General features: G+C 40.3%; 1 protein-coding gene across 1 annotated transcript in view; it reads right to left on the reverse strand.

The window, feature by feature from the left end:
• Positions 1-14,878, reverse strand: part of LOC106594635 (fibronectin type III and SPRY domain-containing protein 2) — a 116,839-nt gene that overhangs the window by 88,551 nt on the left and 13,410 nt on the right. The window contains exon 11 of the mRNA XM_082969784.1: positions 13,775-13,908. Coding sequence (XP_082825910.1) covers positions 13,775-13,908 — 134 coding nt within the window. The remainder of the gene's footprint in view (positions 1-13,774; positions 13,909-14,878) is intronic.

Consider the following 14,878-nt stretch of genomic DNA (forward strand, 5'->3'; position numbering starts at 1 on the left):
ACAACCTCGCTGTCTGGTCTTGACAACTATAAAACACAGTAACAACCTCACTGTCTGGTCTTGCCAACTATAAAACACAGTAACAACCTCACTGTCTGGTCTTGACAACTATAAAACACACAGTAACAACCTCACTGTCTGGTCTTGACAACTATAAAACACAGTAACAACCTCACTGTCTGGTCTTGACAACTATAAAACACACAGTAACAACCTCACTGTCTGGTCTTGACAACTATAAAACACAGTAACAACCTCATTGTCTGGTCTTGACAAATATAAAACACAGTAACAACCTCTCTGTCTGGTCTTGACAAATATAAAACACAGTAACAACCTCACTGTCTGGTCTTGACAACTATAAAACACACAGTAACAACCTCACTGTCTGGTCTTGACAACTATAAAACACAGTAACAACCTCACTGTCTAGTCTTGACAACTATAAAACACAGTAACAACCTCACTGCCTGGTCTTGACAACTATAAAACACAGTAACAACCTCGCTGTCTGGTCTTGACAACTATAAAACACAGTAACAACCTCACTGTCTGGTCTTGCCAACTATAAAACACAGTAACAACCTCACTGTCTGGTCTTGACAACTATAAAACACACAGTAACAACCTCACTGTCTGGTCTTGACAACTATAAAACACACAGTAACAACCTCACTGTCTGGTCTTGACAACTATAAAACACAGTAACAACCTCACTGCCTGGTCTTGACAAATATAAAACACACAGTAACAACCTCACTGTCTGATCTTGACAACTATAAAACATAGTTAACAACCTCACTGTCTGGTCTTGACAACTATAAAACACAGTAACAACCTCACAGTCTGGTCTTGACAACTATAAAACACAGTAACAACCTCACTGTCTGGTCTTAACAACTATAAAACACACAGTAACAACCTCACTGTCTGGTCTTGACAACTATAAAACACAGTAACAACCTCACTGTCTGGTCTTGACAACTATAAAACACACAGTAACAACCTCACTGTCTGGTCTTGACAACTATAAAACACAGTAACAACCTCACTGTCTGGTCTTGACAAATATAAAACACAGTAACAACCTCCCTGTCTGGTCTTGACAACTATAAAACACAGTAACAACCTCACTGCCTGGTCTTGACAACTATAAAACACAGTAACAACCTCGCTGTCTGGTCTTGACAACTATAAAACACAGTAACAACCTCACTGTCTGGTCTTGACAACTATAAAACACACAGTAACAACCTCACTGTCTGGTCTTGACAACTATAAAACACAGTAACAACCTCACTGTCTGGTCTTGACAACTATAAAACACAGTAACAACCTCACTGCCTGGTCTTGACAACTATAAAACACAGTAACAACCTCGCTGTCTGGTCTTGAGAACTATAAAACACAGTAACAACCTCACTGTCTGGTCTTGCCAACTATAAAACACACAGTAACAACCTCACTGTCTGGTCTTGACAACTATAAAACACACAGTAACAACCTCACTGTCTGGTCTTGACAACTATAAAACACACAGTAACAACCTCACTGTCTGGTCTTGACAACTATAAAACACACACAGTAACAACCTCTCTGTCTGGTCTTGACAACTATAAAACACAGTAACAACCTCACTGTCTGGTCTTGACAACTATAAAACACATTAACAACCTCACTGTCTGGTCTTGACAACTATAAAACACACAGTAACAACCACACTGTCTGGTCTTGACAACTATAAAACACAGTAACAACCTCACTGCCTGGTCTTGACAAATATAAAACACACAGTAACAACCTCACTGTCTGGTCTTGACAACTATAAAACATAGTAACAACCTCACTGTCTGGTCTTGACAACTATAAAACACAGTAACAACCTCACTGTCTGGTCTTGACAACTATAAAACACAGTAACAACCTCACTGTCTGGTCTTGATACCTATAAAACACATTAACAACCTCACTGTCTGGTCTTGACAACTATAAAACACAGTAACAACCTCACTGCCCTGGTCTTGACAACTATAAAACACAGTAACAACCTCGCTGTCTGGTCTTGACAACTATAAAACACAGTAACAACCTCACTGTCTGGTCTTAATACCTATAAAACACATTAACAACCTCACTGTCTGGTCTTGACAACTATAAAACACAGTAACAACCTCACTGTCTGGTCTTGACAACTATAAAACACAGTAACAACCTCACTGCCTGGTCTTGACAACTATAAAACACAGTAACAACCTCGCTGTCTGGTCTTGACAACTACAAAACACAGTAACAACCTCACTGTCTGGTCTTGCCAACTATAAAACACACAGTAACAACCTCACTGTCTGGTCTTGACAACTATAAAACACACAGTAACAACCTCACTGTCTGGTCTTGACAACTATAAAACACACAGTAACAACCTCACTGTCTGGTCTTGACAACTATAAAACACACACAGTAACAACCTCTCTGTCTGGTCTTGACAACTATAAAACACAATAACAACCTCACTGTCTGGTCTTGACAACTATAAAACACATTAACAACCTCACTGTCTGGTCTTGACAACTATAAAACACACAGTAACAACCTCACTGTCTGGTCTTGACAACTATAAAACACAGTAACAACCTCACTGCCTGGTCTTGACAAATATAAAACACACAGTAACAACCTCACTGTCTGGTCTTGACAACTATAAAACACAGTAACAACCTCACTGTCTGGTCTTGACAACTATAAAACACAGTAACAACCTCACTGTCTGGTCTTAACAACTATAAAACTCACAGTAACAACCTCACTGTCTGGTCTTGACAACTATAAAACACAGTAACAACCTCACTGTCTGGTCTTGACAACTATAAAACACACAGTAACAACCTCACTGTCTGGTCTTGACAACTATAAAACACAGTAACAACCTCACTGTCTGGTCTTGACAAATATAAAACACAGTAACAACCTCTCTGTCTGGTCTTGACAAATATAAAACACAGTAACAACCTCACTGTCTGGTCTTGACAACTATAAAACACAGTAACAACCTCACTGTCTGGTCTTGACAACTATAAAACACAGTAACAACCTCACTGTCTGGTCTTGACAACTATAAAACACACAGTAACAACCTCACTGTCTGGTCTTGACAACTATAAAACATAGTAACAACCTCACTGTCTGGTCTTGCCAACTATAAAACACACAGTAACAACCTCACTGTCTGGTCTTGACAACTATAAAACACACAGTAACAACCTCACTGTCTGGTCTTGACAACTATAAAACACACAGTAACAACCTCACTGTCTGGTCTTGACAACTATAAAACACACACAGTAACAACCTCTCTGTCTGGTCTTGACAACTATAAAACACAGTAACAACCTCACTGTCTGGTCTTGACAACTATAAAACACATTAACAACCTCACTGTCTGGTCTTGACAACTATAAAACACACAGTAACAACCACACTGTCTGGTCTTGACAACTATAAAACACAGTAACAACCTCACTGCCTGGTCTTGACAAATATAAAACACACAGTAACAACCTCACTGTCTGGTCTTGACAACTATAAAACATAGTAACAACCTCACTGTCTGGTCTTGACAACTATAAAACACAGTAACAACCTCACTGTCTGGTCTTGACAACTATAAAACACAGTAACAACCTCACTGTCTGGTCTTGATACCTATAAAACACATTAACAACCTCACTGTCTGGTCTTGACAACTATAAAACACAGTAACAACCTCACTGCCGTGGTCTTGACAACTATAAAACACAGTAACAACCTCGCTGTCTGGTCTTGACAACTATAAAACACAGTAACAACCTCACTGTCTGGTCTTAATACCTATAAAACACATTAACAACCTCACTGTCTGGTCTTGACAACTATAAAACACAGTAACAACCTCACTGTCTGGTCTTGACAACTATAAAACACAGTAACAACCTCACTGCCTGGTCTTGACAACTATAAAACACAGTAACAACCTCGCTGTCTGGTCTTGACAACTACAAAACACAGTAACAACCTCACTGTCTGGTCTTGCCAACTATAAAACACACAGTAACAACCTCACTGTCTGGTCTTGACAACTATAAAACACACAGTAACAACCTCACTGTCTGGTCTTGACAACTATAAAACACACAGTAACAACCTCACTGTCTGGTCTTGACAACTATAAAACACACACAGTAACAACCTCTCTGTCTGGTCTTGACAACTATAAAACACAATAACAACCTCACTGTCTGGTCTTGACAACTATAAAACACATTAACAACCTCACTGTCTGGTCTTGACAACTATAAAACACACAGTAACAACCTCACTGTCTGGTCTTGACAACTATAAAACACAGTAACAACCTCACTGCCTGGTCTTGACAAATATAAAACACACAGTAACAACCTCACTGTCTGGTCTTGACAACTATAAAACACAGTAACAACCTCACTGTCTGGTCTTGACAACTATAAAACACAGTAACAACCTCACTGTCTGGTCTTAACAACTATACAACTCACAGTAACAACCTCACTGTCTGGTCTTGACAACTATAAAACACAGTAACAACCTCACTGTCTGGTCTTGACAACTATAAAACACACAGTAACAACCTCACTGTCTGGTCTTGACAACTATAAAACACAGGAACAACCTCACTGTCTGGTCTTGACAAATATAAAACACAGTAACAACCTCTCTGTCTGGTCTTGACAAATATAAAACACAGTAACAACCTCACTGTCTGGTCTTGACAACTATAAAACACAGTAACAACCTCACTGTCTGGTCTTGACAACTATAAAACACACAGTAACAACCTCACTGTCTGGTCTTGACAACTATAAAACATAGTAACAACCTCACTGTCTGGTCTTGACAACTATAAAACACAGTAACAACCTCACTGTCTGGTCTTGACAACTATAAAACACATTAACAACCTCACTGTCTGGTCTTGACAACTATAAAACACACAGTAACAACCTCACTGTCTGGTCTTGACAACTATAAAACACAGTAACAACCTCACTGCCTGGTCTTGACAAATATAAAACACACAGTAACAACCTCACTGTCTGGTCTTGACAACTATAAAACACAGTAACAACCTCACTGTCTGGTCTTGACAACTATAAAACACAGTAACAACCTCACTGTCTGGTCTTAACAACTATAAAACACACAGTAACAACCTCACTGTCTGGTCTTGACAACTATAAAACACAGTAACAACCTCACTGTCTGGTCTTGACAACTATAAAACACACAGTAACAACCTCACTGTCTGGTCTTGACAACTATAAAACACAGTAACAACCTCACTGTCTGGTCTTGACAAATATAAAACACAGTAACAACCTCTCTGTCTGGTCTTGACAAATATAAAACACAGTAACAACCTCACTGTCTGGTCTTGACAACTATAAAACACAGTAACAACCTCACTGTCTGGTCTTGACAACTATAAAACACAGTAACAACCTCACTGTCTGGTCTTGACAACTATAAAACACACAGTAACAACCTCACTGTCTGGTCTTGACGACTATAAAACATAGTAACAACCTCACTGTCTGGTCTTGACAACTATAAAACACAGTAACAACCTCACTGTCTGGTCTTGACAACTATAAAACACATTAACAACCTCACTGTCTGGTCTTGACAACTATAAAACACACAGTAACAACCTCACTGTCTGGTCTTGACAACTATAAAACACAGTAACAACCTCACTGCCTGGTCTTGACAAATATAAAACACACAGTAACAACCTCACTGTCTGGTCTTGACAACTATAAAACATAGTAACAACCTCACTGTCTGGTCTTGACAACTATAAAACACAGTAACAACCTCACTGTCTGGTCTTGACAACTATAAAACACAGTAACAACCTCACTGTCTGGTCTTAACAACTATAAAACACAGTAACAACCTCACTGTCTGGTCTTGACAACTATAAAACACAGTAACAACCTCACTGTCTGGTCTTGACAACTATAAAACACACAGTAACAACCTCACTGTCTGGTCTTGACAACTATAAAACACAGTAACAACCTCACTGTCTGGTCTTGACAAATATAAAACACAGTAACAACCTCTCTGTCTGGTCTTGACAAATATAAAACACAGTAACAACCTCACTGTCTGGTCTTGACAACTATAAAACACAGTAACAACCTCACTGTCTGGTCTTGACAACTATAAAACACACAGTAACAACCTCACTGTCTGGTCTTGACAACTATAAAACACAGTAACAACCTCACTGTCTGGTCTTGACAACTATAAAACACAGTAACAACCTCACTGCCTGGTCTTGACAACTATAAAACACAGTAACAACCTCGCTGTCTGGTCTTGACAACTATAAAACATAGTAACAACCTCACTGTCTGGTCTTGCCAACTATAAAACACACAGTAACAACCTCACTGTCTGGTCTTGACAACCATAAAACACACAGTAACAACCTCACTGTCTGGTCTTGACAACTATAAAACACACAGTAACAACCTCACTGTCTGGTCTTGACAACTATAAAACACACACAGTAACAACCTCTCTGTCTGGTCTTGACAACTATAAAACACAGTAACAACCTCACTGTCTGGTCTTGACAACTATAAAATACACAGTAACAACCTCACTGTCTGGTCTTGACAACTATAAAACACAGTAACAACCTCACTGTCTGGTCTTGACAACTATAAAACACAGTAACAACCTCACTGCCTGGTCTTGACAACTATAAAACACAGTAACAACCTCACTGTCTGGTCTTGACAACTATAAAACACAGTAACAACCTCACTGTCTGGTCTTGACAACTATAAAACACACAGTAACAACCTCAATGTCTGGTCTTGACAACTATAAAACACAGTAACAACCTCACTGTCTGGTCTTGACAACTATAAAACATAGTAACAACCTCACTGTCTGGTCTTGACAACTATAAAACACAGTAACAACCTCACTGTCTGGTCTTGACAACTATAAAACACAGTAACAACCTCACTGTCTGGTCTTGATACCTATAAAACACATTAACAACCTCACTGTCTGGTCTTGACAACTATAAAACATAGTAACAACCTCACTGTCTGGTCTTGACAACTATAAAACATAGTAACAACCTCACTGTCTGGTCTTGACAACTATAAAACACAGTAACAACCTCACTGTCTGGTCTTGACAACTATAAAACACAGTAACAACCTCACTGTCTGGTCTTGACAACTATAAAACACAGTAACAACCTCGCTGTCTGGTCTTGACAACTATAAAACACAGTAACAACCTCACTGTCTGGTCTTGCCAACTATAAAACACAGTAACAACCTCACTGTCTGGTCTTGACAACTATAAAACACACAGTAACAACCTCACTGTCTGGTCTTGACAACTATAAAACACAGTAACAACCTCACTGTCTGGTCTTGACAACTATAAAACACACAGTAACAACCTCACTGTCTGGTCTTGACAACTATAAAACACAGTAACAACCTCATTGTCTGGTCTTGACAAATATAAAACACAGTAACAACCTCTCTGTCTGGTCTTGACAAATATAAAACACAGTAACAACCTCACTGTCTGGTCTTGACAACTATAAAACACACAGTAACAACCTCACTGTCTGGTCTTGACAACTATAAAACACAGTAACAACCTCACTGTCTAGTCTTGACAACTATAAAACACAGTAACAACCTCACTGCCTGGTCTTGACAACTATAAAACACAGTAACAACCTCGCTGTCTGGTCTTGACAACTATAAAACACAGTAACAACCTCACTGTCTGGTCTTGCCAACTATAAAACACAGTAACAACCTCACTGTCTGGTCTTGACAACTATAAAACACACAGTAACAACCTCACTGTCTGGTCTTGACAACTATAAAACACAGTAACAACCTCACTGTCTGGTCTTGACAACTATAAAACACACAGTAACAACCTCACTGTCTGGTCTTGACAACTATAAAACACAGTAACAACCTCATTGTCTGGTCTTGACAAATATAAAACACAGTAACAACCTCTCTGTCTGGTCTTGACAAATATAAAACACAGTAACAACCTCACTGTCTGGTCTTGACAACTATAAAACACACAGTAACAACCTCACTGTCTGGTCTTGACAACTATAAAACACAGTAACAACCTCACTGTCTAGTCTTGACAACTATAAAACACAGTAACAACCTCACTGTCTGGTCTTGACAACTATAAAACACAGTAACAACCTCACTGCCTGGTCTTGACAACTATAAAACACAGTAACAACCTCACTGTCTGGTCTAGACAACTATAAAACACACACAGTAACAACCTCACTGTCTGGTCTTGACAACTATAAAACACAGTAACAACCTCACTGTCTGGTCTTGACAACTATAAAACACACAGTAACAACCTCACTGCCTGGTCTTGACAACTATAAAACACAGTAACAACCTCACTGTCTGGTCTTGACAACTATAAAACACAGTAACAACCTCACTGTCTAGTCTTGACAACTATAAAACACAGTAACAACCTCACTGTCTGGTCTTGATAACTATAAAACACAGTAACAACCTCACTGCCTGGTCTTGACAACTATAAAACACAGTAACAACCTCACTGTCTGGTCTAGGCAACTATAAAATACACAGTAACAACCTCACTGTCTGGTCTTGACAACTATAAAACACAGTAACAACCTCACTGTCTGGTCTTGACAAATATAAAACACACAGTAACAATCTCACTGTCTGGTCTTGACAACTATAAAACACAGTAACAACCTCACTGTCTGGTCTTGAGAACTATAAAACACAGTAACAACCTCACTGTCTGGTCTTGACAACTATAAAACACAGTAACAACCTCACTGCCTGGTCTTGACAACTATAAAACACAGTAACAACCTCACTGTCTGGTCTAGACAACTATAAAACACACACAGTAACAACCTCACTGTCTGGTCTTGACAACTATAAAACACAGTAACAACCTCACTGTCTGGTCTTGACAACTATAAAACACACAGTAACAACCTCACTGCCTGGTCTTGACAACTATAAAACACAGTAACAACCTCACTGTCTGGTCTTGACAACTATAAAACACAGTAACAACCTCACTGTCTGGTCTTGACAACTATAAAACACACAGTAACAACCTCACTGTCTGGTCTTGACAACTATAAAACACAGTAACAACCTCACTGTCTGGTCTTGACAAATATAAAACACACAGTAACAACCTCACTGTCTGGTCTTGACAACTATAAAACACACACAGTAACAACCTCACTGTCTGGTCTTGACAACTATAAAACACAGTAACAACCTCACTGTCTGGTCTTGACAACTATAAAACACAGTAACAACCTCACTGTCTGGTCTTGACAACTATAAAACACAGTAACAACCTCACTGTCTGGTCTTGACAACTATAAAATACAGTAACAACCTCACTGTCTGGTCTTGACAAATATAAAACACAGTAACAACCTCACTGTCTGGTCTTGACAACTATAAAACACAGTAACAACCTCACTGCCTGGTCTTGACAACTATAAAACACAGTAACAACCTCACTGTCTGGTCTAGACAACTATAAAACACACACAGTAACAACCTCACTGTCTGGTCTTGACAACTATAAAACCCAGTAACAACCTCACTGTCTGGTCTTGACAACTATAAAACACACAGTAACAACCTCACTGCCTGGTCTTGACAACTATAAAACACAGTAACAACCTCACTGTCTGGTCTTGACAACTATAAAACACAGTAACAACCTCACTGTCTAGTCTTGACAACTATAAAACACAGTAACAACCTCACTGCCTGGTCTTGACAAATATAAAACACACAGTAACAACCTCACTGTCTGGTCTTGACAACTATAAAACACAGTAACAACCTCACTGTCTGGTCTTGATACCTATAAAACACATTAACAACCTCACTGTCTGGTCTTGACAACTATAAAACACAGTAACAACCTCACTGCCTGGTCTTGACAACTATAAAACACAGTAACAACCTCACTGTCTGGTCTAGGCAACTATAAAATACACAGTAACAACCTCACTGTCTGGTCTTGACAACTATAAAACACAGTAACAACCTCACTGTCTGGTCTTGACAAATATAAAACACACAGTAACAATCTCACTGTCTGGTCTTGACAACTATAAAACACAGTAACAACCTCACTGTCTGGTCTTGAGAACTATAAAACACAGTAACAACCTCACTGTCTGGTCTTGACAACTATAAAACACAGTAACAACCTCACTGCCTGGTCTTGACAACTATAAAACACAGTAACAACCTCACTGTCTGGTCTAGACAACTATAAAACACACACAGTAACAACCTCACTGTCTGGTCTTGACAACTATAAAACACAGTAACAACCTCACTGTCTGGTCTTGACAACTATAAAACACACAGTAACAACCTCACTGCCTGGTCTTGACAACTATAAAACACAGTAACAACCTCACTGTCTGGTCTTGACAACTATAAAACACAGTAACAACCTCACTGTCTGGTCTTGACAACTATAAAACACACAGTAACAACCTCACTGTCTGGTCTTGACAACTATAAAACACAGTAACAACCTCACTGTCTGGTCTTGACAAATATAAAACACACAGTAACAACCTCACTGTCTGGTCTTGACAACTATAAAACACACACAGTAACAACCTCACTGTCTGGTCTTGACAACTATAAAACACAGTAACAACCTCACTGTCTGGTCTTGACAACTATAAAACACAGTAACAACCTCACTGTCTGGTCTTGACAACTATAAAACACAGTAACAACCTCACTGTCTGGTCTTGACAACTATAAAATACAGTAACAACCTCACTGTCTGGTCTCGACAAATATAAAACACAGTAACAACCTCACTGTCTGGTCTTGACAACTATAAAACACACAGTAACAACCTCACTGTCTGGTCTTGACAACTATAAAGGTGCTATGAGACAGAATAATTTTTGACACTGAACAACATCAACTAAACATACTACAGCATCAGGACATGGGGGTCTGTCCTCTCACCTGTAGTAGAGACGGTAAAACACTGAACAACATCAACTAAACATACTACAGCATCAGGACATGGGGGTCTGTCCTCTCACCTGTAGTAGAGACGGTAAAACACTGAACAACATCAACTAAACATACTACAGCATCAGGACATGGGGGTCTGTCCTCTCACCTGTAGTAGAGACGGTAAAACACTGAACAACATCAACTAAACATACTACAGCATCAGGACATGGGGGTCTGTCCTCTCACGTGTAGTAGAGACGGTAAAACACTGAACAACATCAACTAAACATACTACAGCATCAGGACATGGGGGTCTGTCCTCTCACCTGTAGTAGAGACGGTAAAACACTGAACAACATCAACTAAACATACTACAGCATCAGGACATGGGGGTCTGTCCTCTCACCTGTAGTAGAGACGGTAAAACACTGAACAACATCAACTAAACATACTACAGCATCAGGACATGGGGGTCTGTCCTCTCACCTGTAGTAGAGACGGTAAAACACTGAACAACATCAACTAAACATACTACAGCATCAGGACATGGGGGTCTGTCCTCTCACCTGTAGTAGAGACGGTAAAACACTGAACAACATCAACTAAACATACTACAGCATCAGGACATGGGGGTCTGTCCTCTCACCTGTAGTAGAGACGGTAAAACACTGAACAACATCAACTAAACATACTACAGCATCAGGACATGGGGGTCTGTCCTCTCACCTGTAGTAGAGACGGTAAAACACTGAACAACATCAACTAAACATACTACAGCATCAGGACATGGGGGTCTGTCCTCTCACCTGTAGTAGAGACGGTAAAACACTGAACAACATCAACTAAACATACTACAGCATCAGGACATGGGGGTCTGTCCTCTCACCTGTAGTAGAGACGGTAAAACACTGAACAACATCAACTAAACATACTACAGCATCAGGACATGGGGGTCTGTCCTCTCACCTGTAGTAGAGACGGTAAAACACTGAACAACATCAACTAAACATACTACAGCATCAGGACATGGGGGTCTGTCCTCTCACGTGTAGTAGAGACGGTAAAACACTGAACAACATCAACTAAACATACTACAGCATCAGGACATGGGGGTCTGTCCTCTCACCTGTAGTAGAGACGGTAAAACACTGAACAACATCAACTAAACATACTACAGCATCAGGACATGGGGGTCTGTCCTCTCACCTGTAGTAGAGACGGTAAAACACTGAACAACATCAACTAAACATACTACAGCATCAGGACATGGGGGTCTGTCCTCTCACCTGTAGTAGAGACAGTAAAACACTGAACAACATCAACTAAACATACTACAGCATCAGGACATGGGGGTCTGTCCTCTCACGTGTAGTAGAGACGGTAAAACACTGAACAACATCAACTAAACATACTACAGCATCAGGACATGGGGGTCTGTCCTCTCACCTGTAGTAGAGACGGTAAAACACTGAACAACATCAACTAAACATACTACAGCATCAGGACATGGGGGTCTGTCCTCTCACCTGTAGTAGAGACGGTAAAACACTGAACAACATCAACTAAACATACTACAGCATCAGGACATGGGGGTCTGTCCTCTCACCTGTAGTAGAGACGGTAAAACACTGAACAACATCAACTAAACATACTACAGCATCAGGACATGGGGGTCTGTCCTCTCACCTGTAGTAGAGACGGTAAAACACTGAACAACATCAACTAAACATACTACAGCATCAGGACATGGGGGTCTGTCCTCTCACCTGTAGTAGAGACGGTAAAACACTGAACAACATCAACTAAACATACTACAGCATCAGGACATGGGGGTCTGTCCTCTCACCTGTAGTAGAGACGGTAAAACACTGAACAACATCAACTAAACATACTACAGCATCAGGACATGGGGGTCTGTCCTCTCACGTGTAGTAGAGACGGTAAAACACTGAACAACATCAACTAAACATACTACAGCATCAGGACATGGGGGTCTGTCCTCTCACCTGTAGTAGAGACGGTAAAACACTGAACAACATCAACTAAACATACTACAGCATCAGGACATGGGGGTCTGTCCTCTCACCTGTAGTAGAGACGGTAAAACACTGAACAACATCAACTAAACATACTACAGCATCAGGACATGGGGTCTGTCCTCTCACCTGTAGTAGAGACGGTAAAACACTGAACAACATCAACTAAACATACTACAGCATCAGGACATGGGGGTCTGTCCTCTCACCTGTAGTAGAGACGGTAAAACACTGAACAACATCAACTAAACATACTACAGCATCAGGACATGGGGGTCTGTCCTCTCACCTGTAGTAGAGACGGTAAAACACTGAACAACATCAACTAAACATACTACAGCATCAGGACATGGGGGTCTGTCCTCTCACCTGTAGTAGAGACGGTAAAACACTGAACAACATCAACTAAACATACTACAGCATCAGGACATGGGGGTCTGTCCTCTCACCTGTAGTAGAGACGGTAAAACACTGAACAACATCAACTAAACATACTACAGCATCAGGACATGGGGGTCTGTCCTCTCACCTGTAGTAGAGACGGTAAAACACTGAACAACATCAACTAAACATACTACAGCATCGGCATCAGGACATGGGGGTCTGTCCTCTCACCTGTAGTAGAGACGGTAAAAGCCTCGCTCCTGTCACTGGGTCCTCCGATGTTGACAGCTCTGACGTAGATGAGGTACTGTCTTCCTGACTGCAGCTGGATCAGACTCTCACAGGTAGGAACAGCCACGATGGACCTGCAGGGAGAACCAATCACATTATAGACCAGGAGGTAGAACCAATCACATTACAGACCTGCAAGGAGAACAAATCACATTATAGACCAGGAGGGAGAACCAATCACATGTTATTGGTCACATCCACATATTTAGCAGATGTTATTGCGGGTGTAGAGATATGCTTGTGTTCCTAACTCTAAAAAGTGCAGTAATATCCAGCCATTCACAATACACACAAATCTAAAAGTAAAATAATGGAATTAAGAATTACATATTAGATTGAGCAATGTCGGAGTGGCATTGACTAAAATACAGTAGAATAGAATACAGTATATACATATGAGATGAGTAAAGCAGTATGTAAACATTATTAAAGTGACCAGTGATTCAGAGCTGCAGGGAGAACCAATCACATTACAGACCTGCAGGGAGAACCAATCACATTACAGACCTGCAGGGAGAACCAATGGGGAGTAGAACTGATGTCAACTCTTTTTCAGTTTAGTCAATTCAGGAAGTGGATTAAATTCGCATTTTATATTGAAACTTCAGTGTGAGTGTGTATGTGTGAGTGGTTTATGTGTGTGTGTGTGTATGTGTGAGTGTGTATGTGTGAGTGTGTATGTGTGAGTGTGTATGTGTGAGTGTGTATGTGTGTGGTGTTTATGTGTGTGTGTGTGTGTGTGTATGTGTGAGTGTGTATGTGTGAGTGTGTGAGGGGGTGAGTGTGTATGTGTGAGTGTGTATGTGTGAGTGTGTATGTGTGTGTGTGTTTATGAGTGTGTGTTTATGTGTGAGTGTGTATGTGTGAGTGTGTATGTGTGAGTGTGTATGTGTGCGTGTGTTTATGAGTGTGTGTTTACGTGTGAGTGTGTATGTGTGAGTGTTTATGTGTGAGTGTGTATGTGTGAGTGTGTATGTGTGAGTGTGTATGTGTGAGTGTGTTTATGTGAGTGTGTATGTGTGAGTGTGTATGTGTGAGTGTGTA

This window comes from Salmo salar, chromosome 26, assembly GCF_965601325.2.
Source record: "Salmo salar chromosome 26, fSalSal1, whole genome shotgun sequence".
Lineage (NCBI taxonomy): Eukaryota > Metazoa > Chordata > Actinopteri > Salmoniformes > Salmonidae > Salmo > Salmo salar.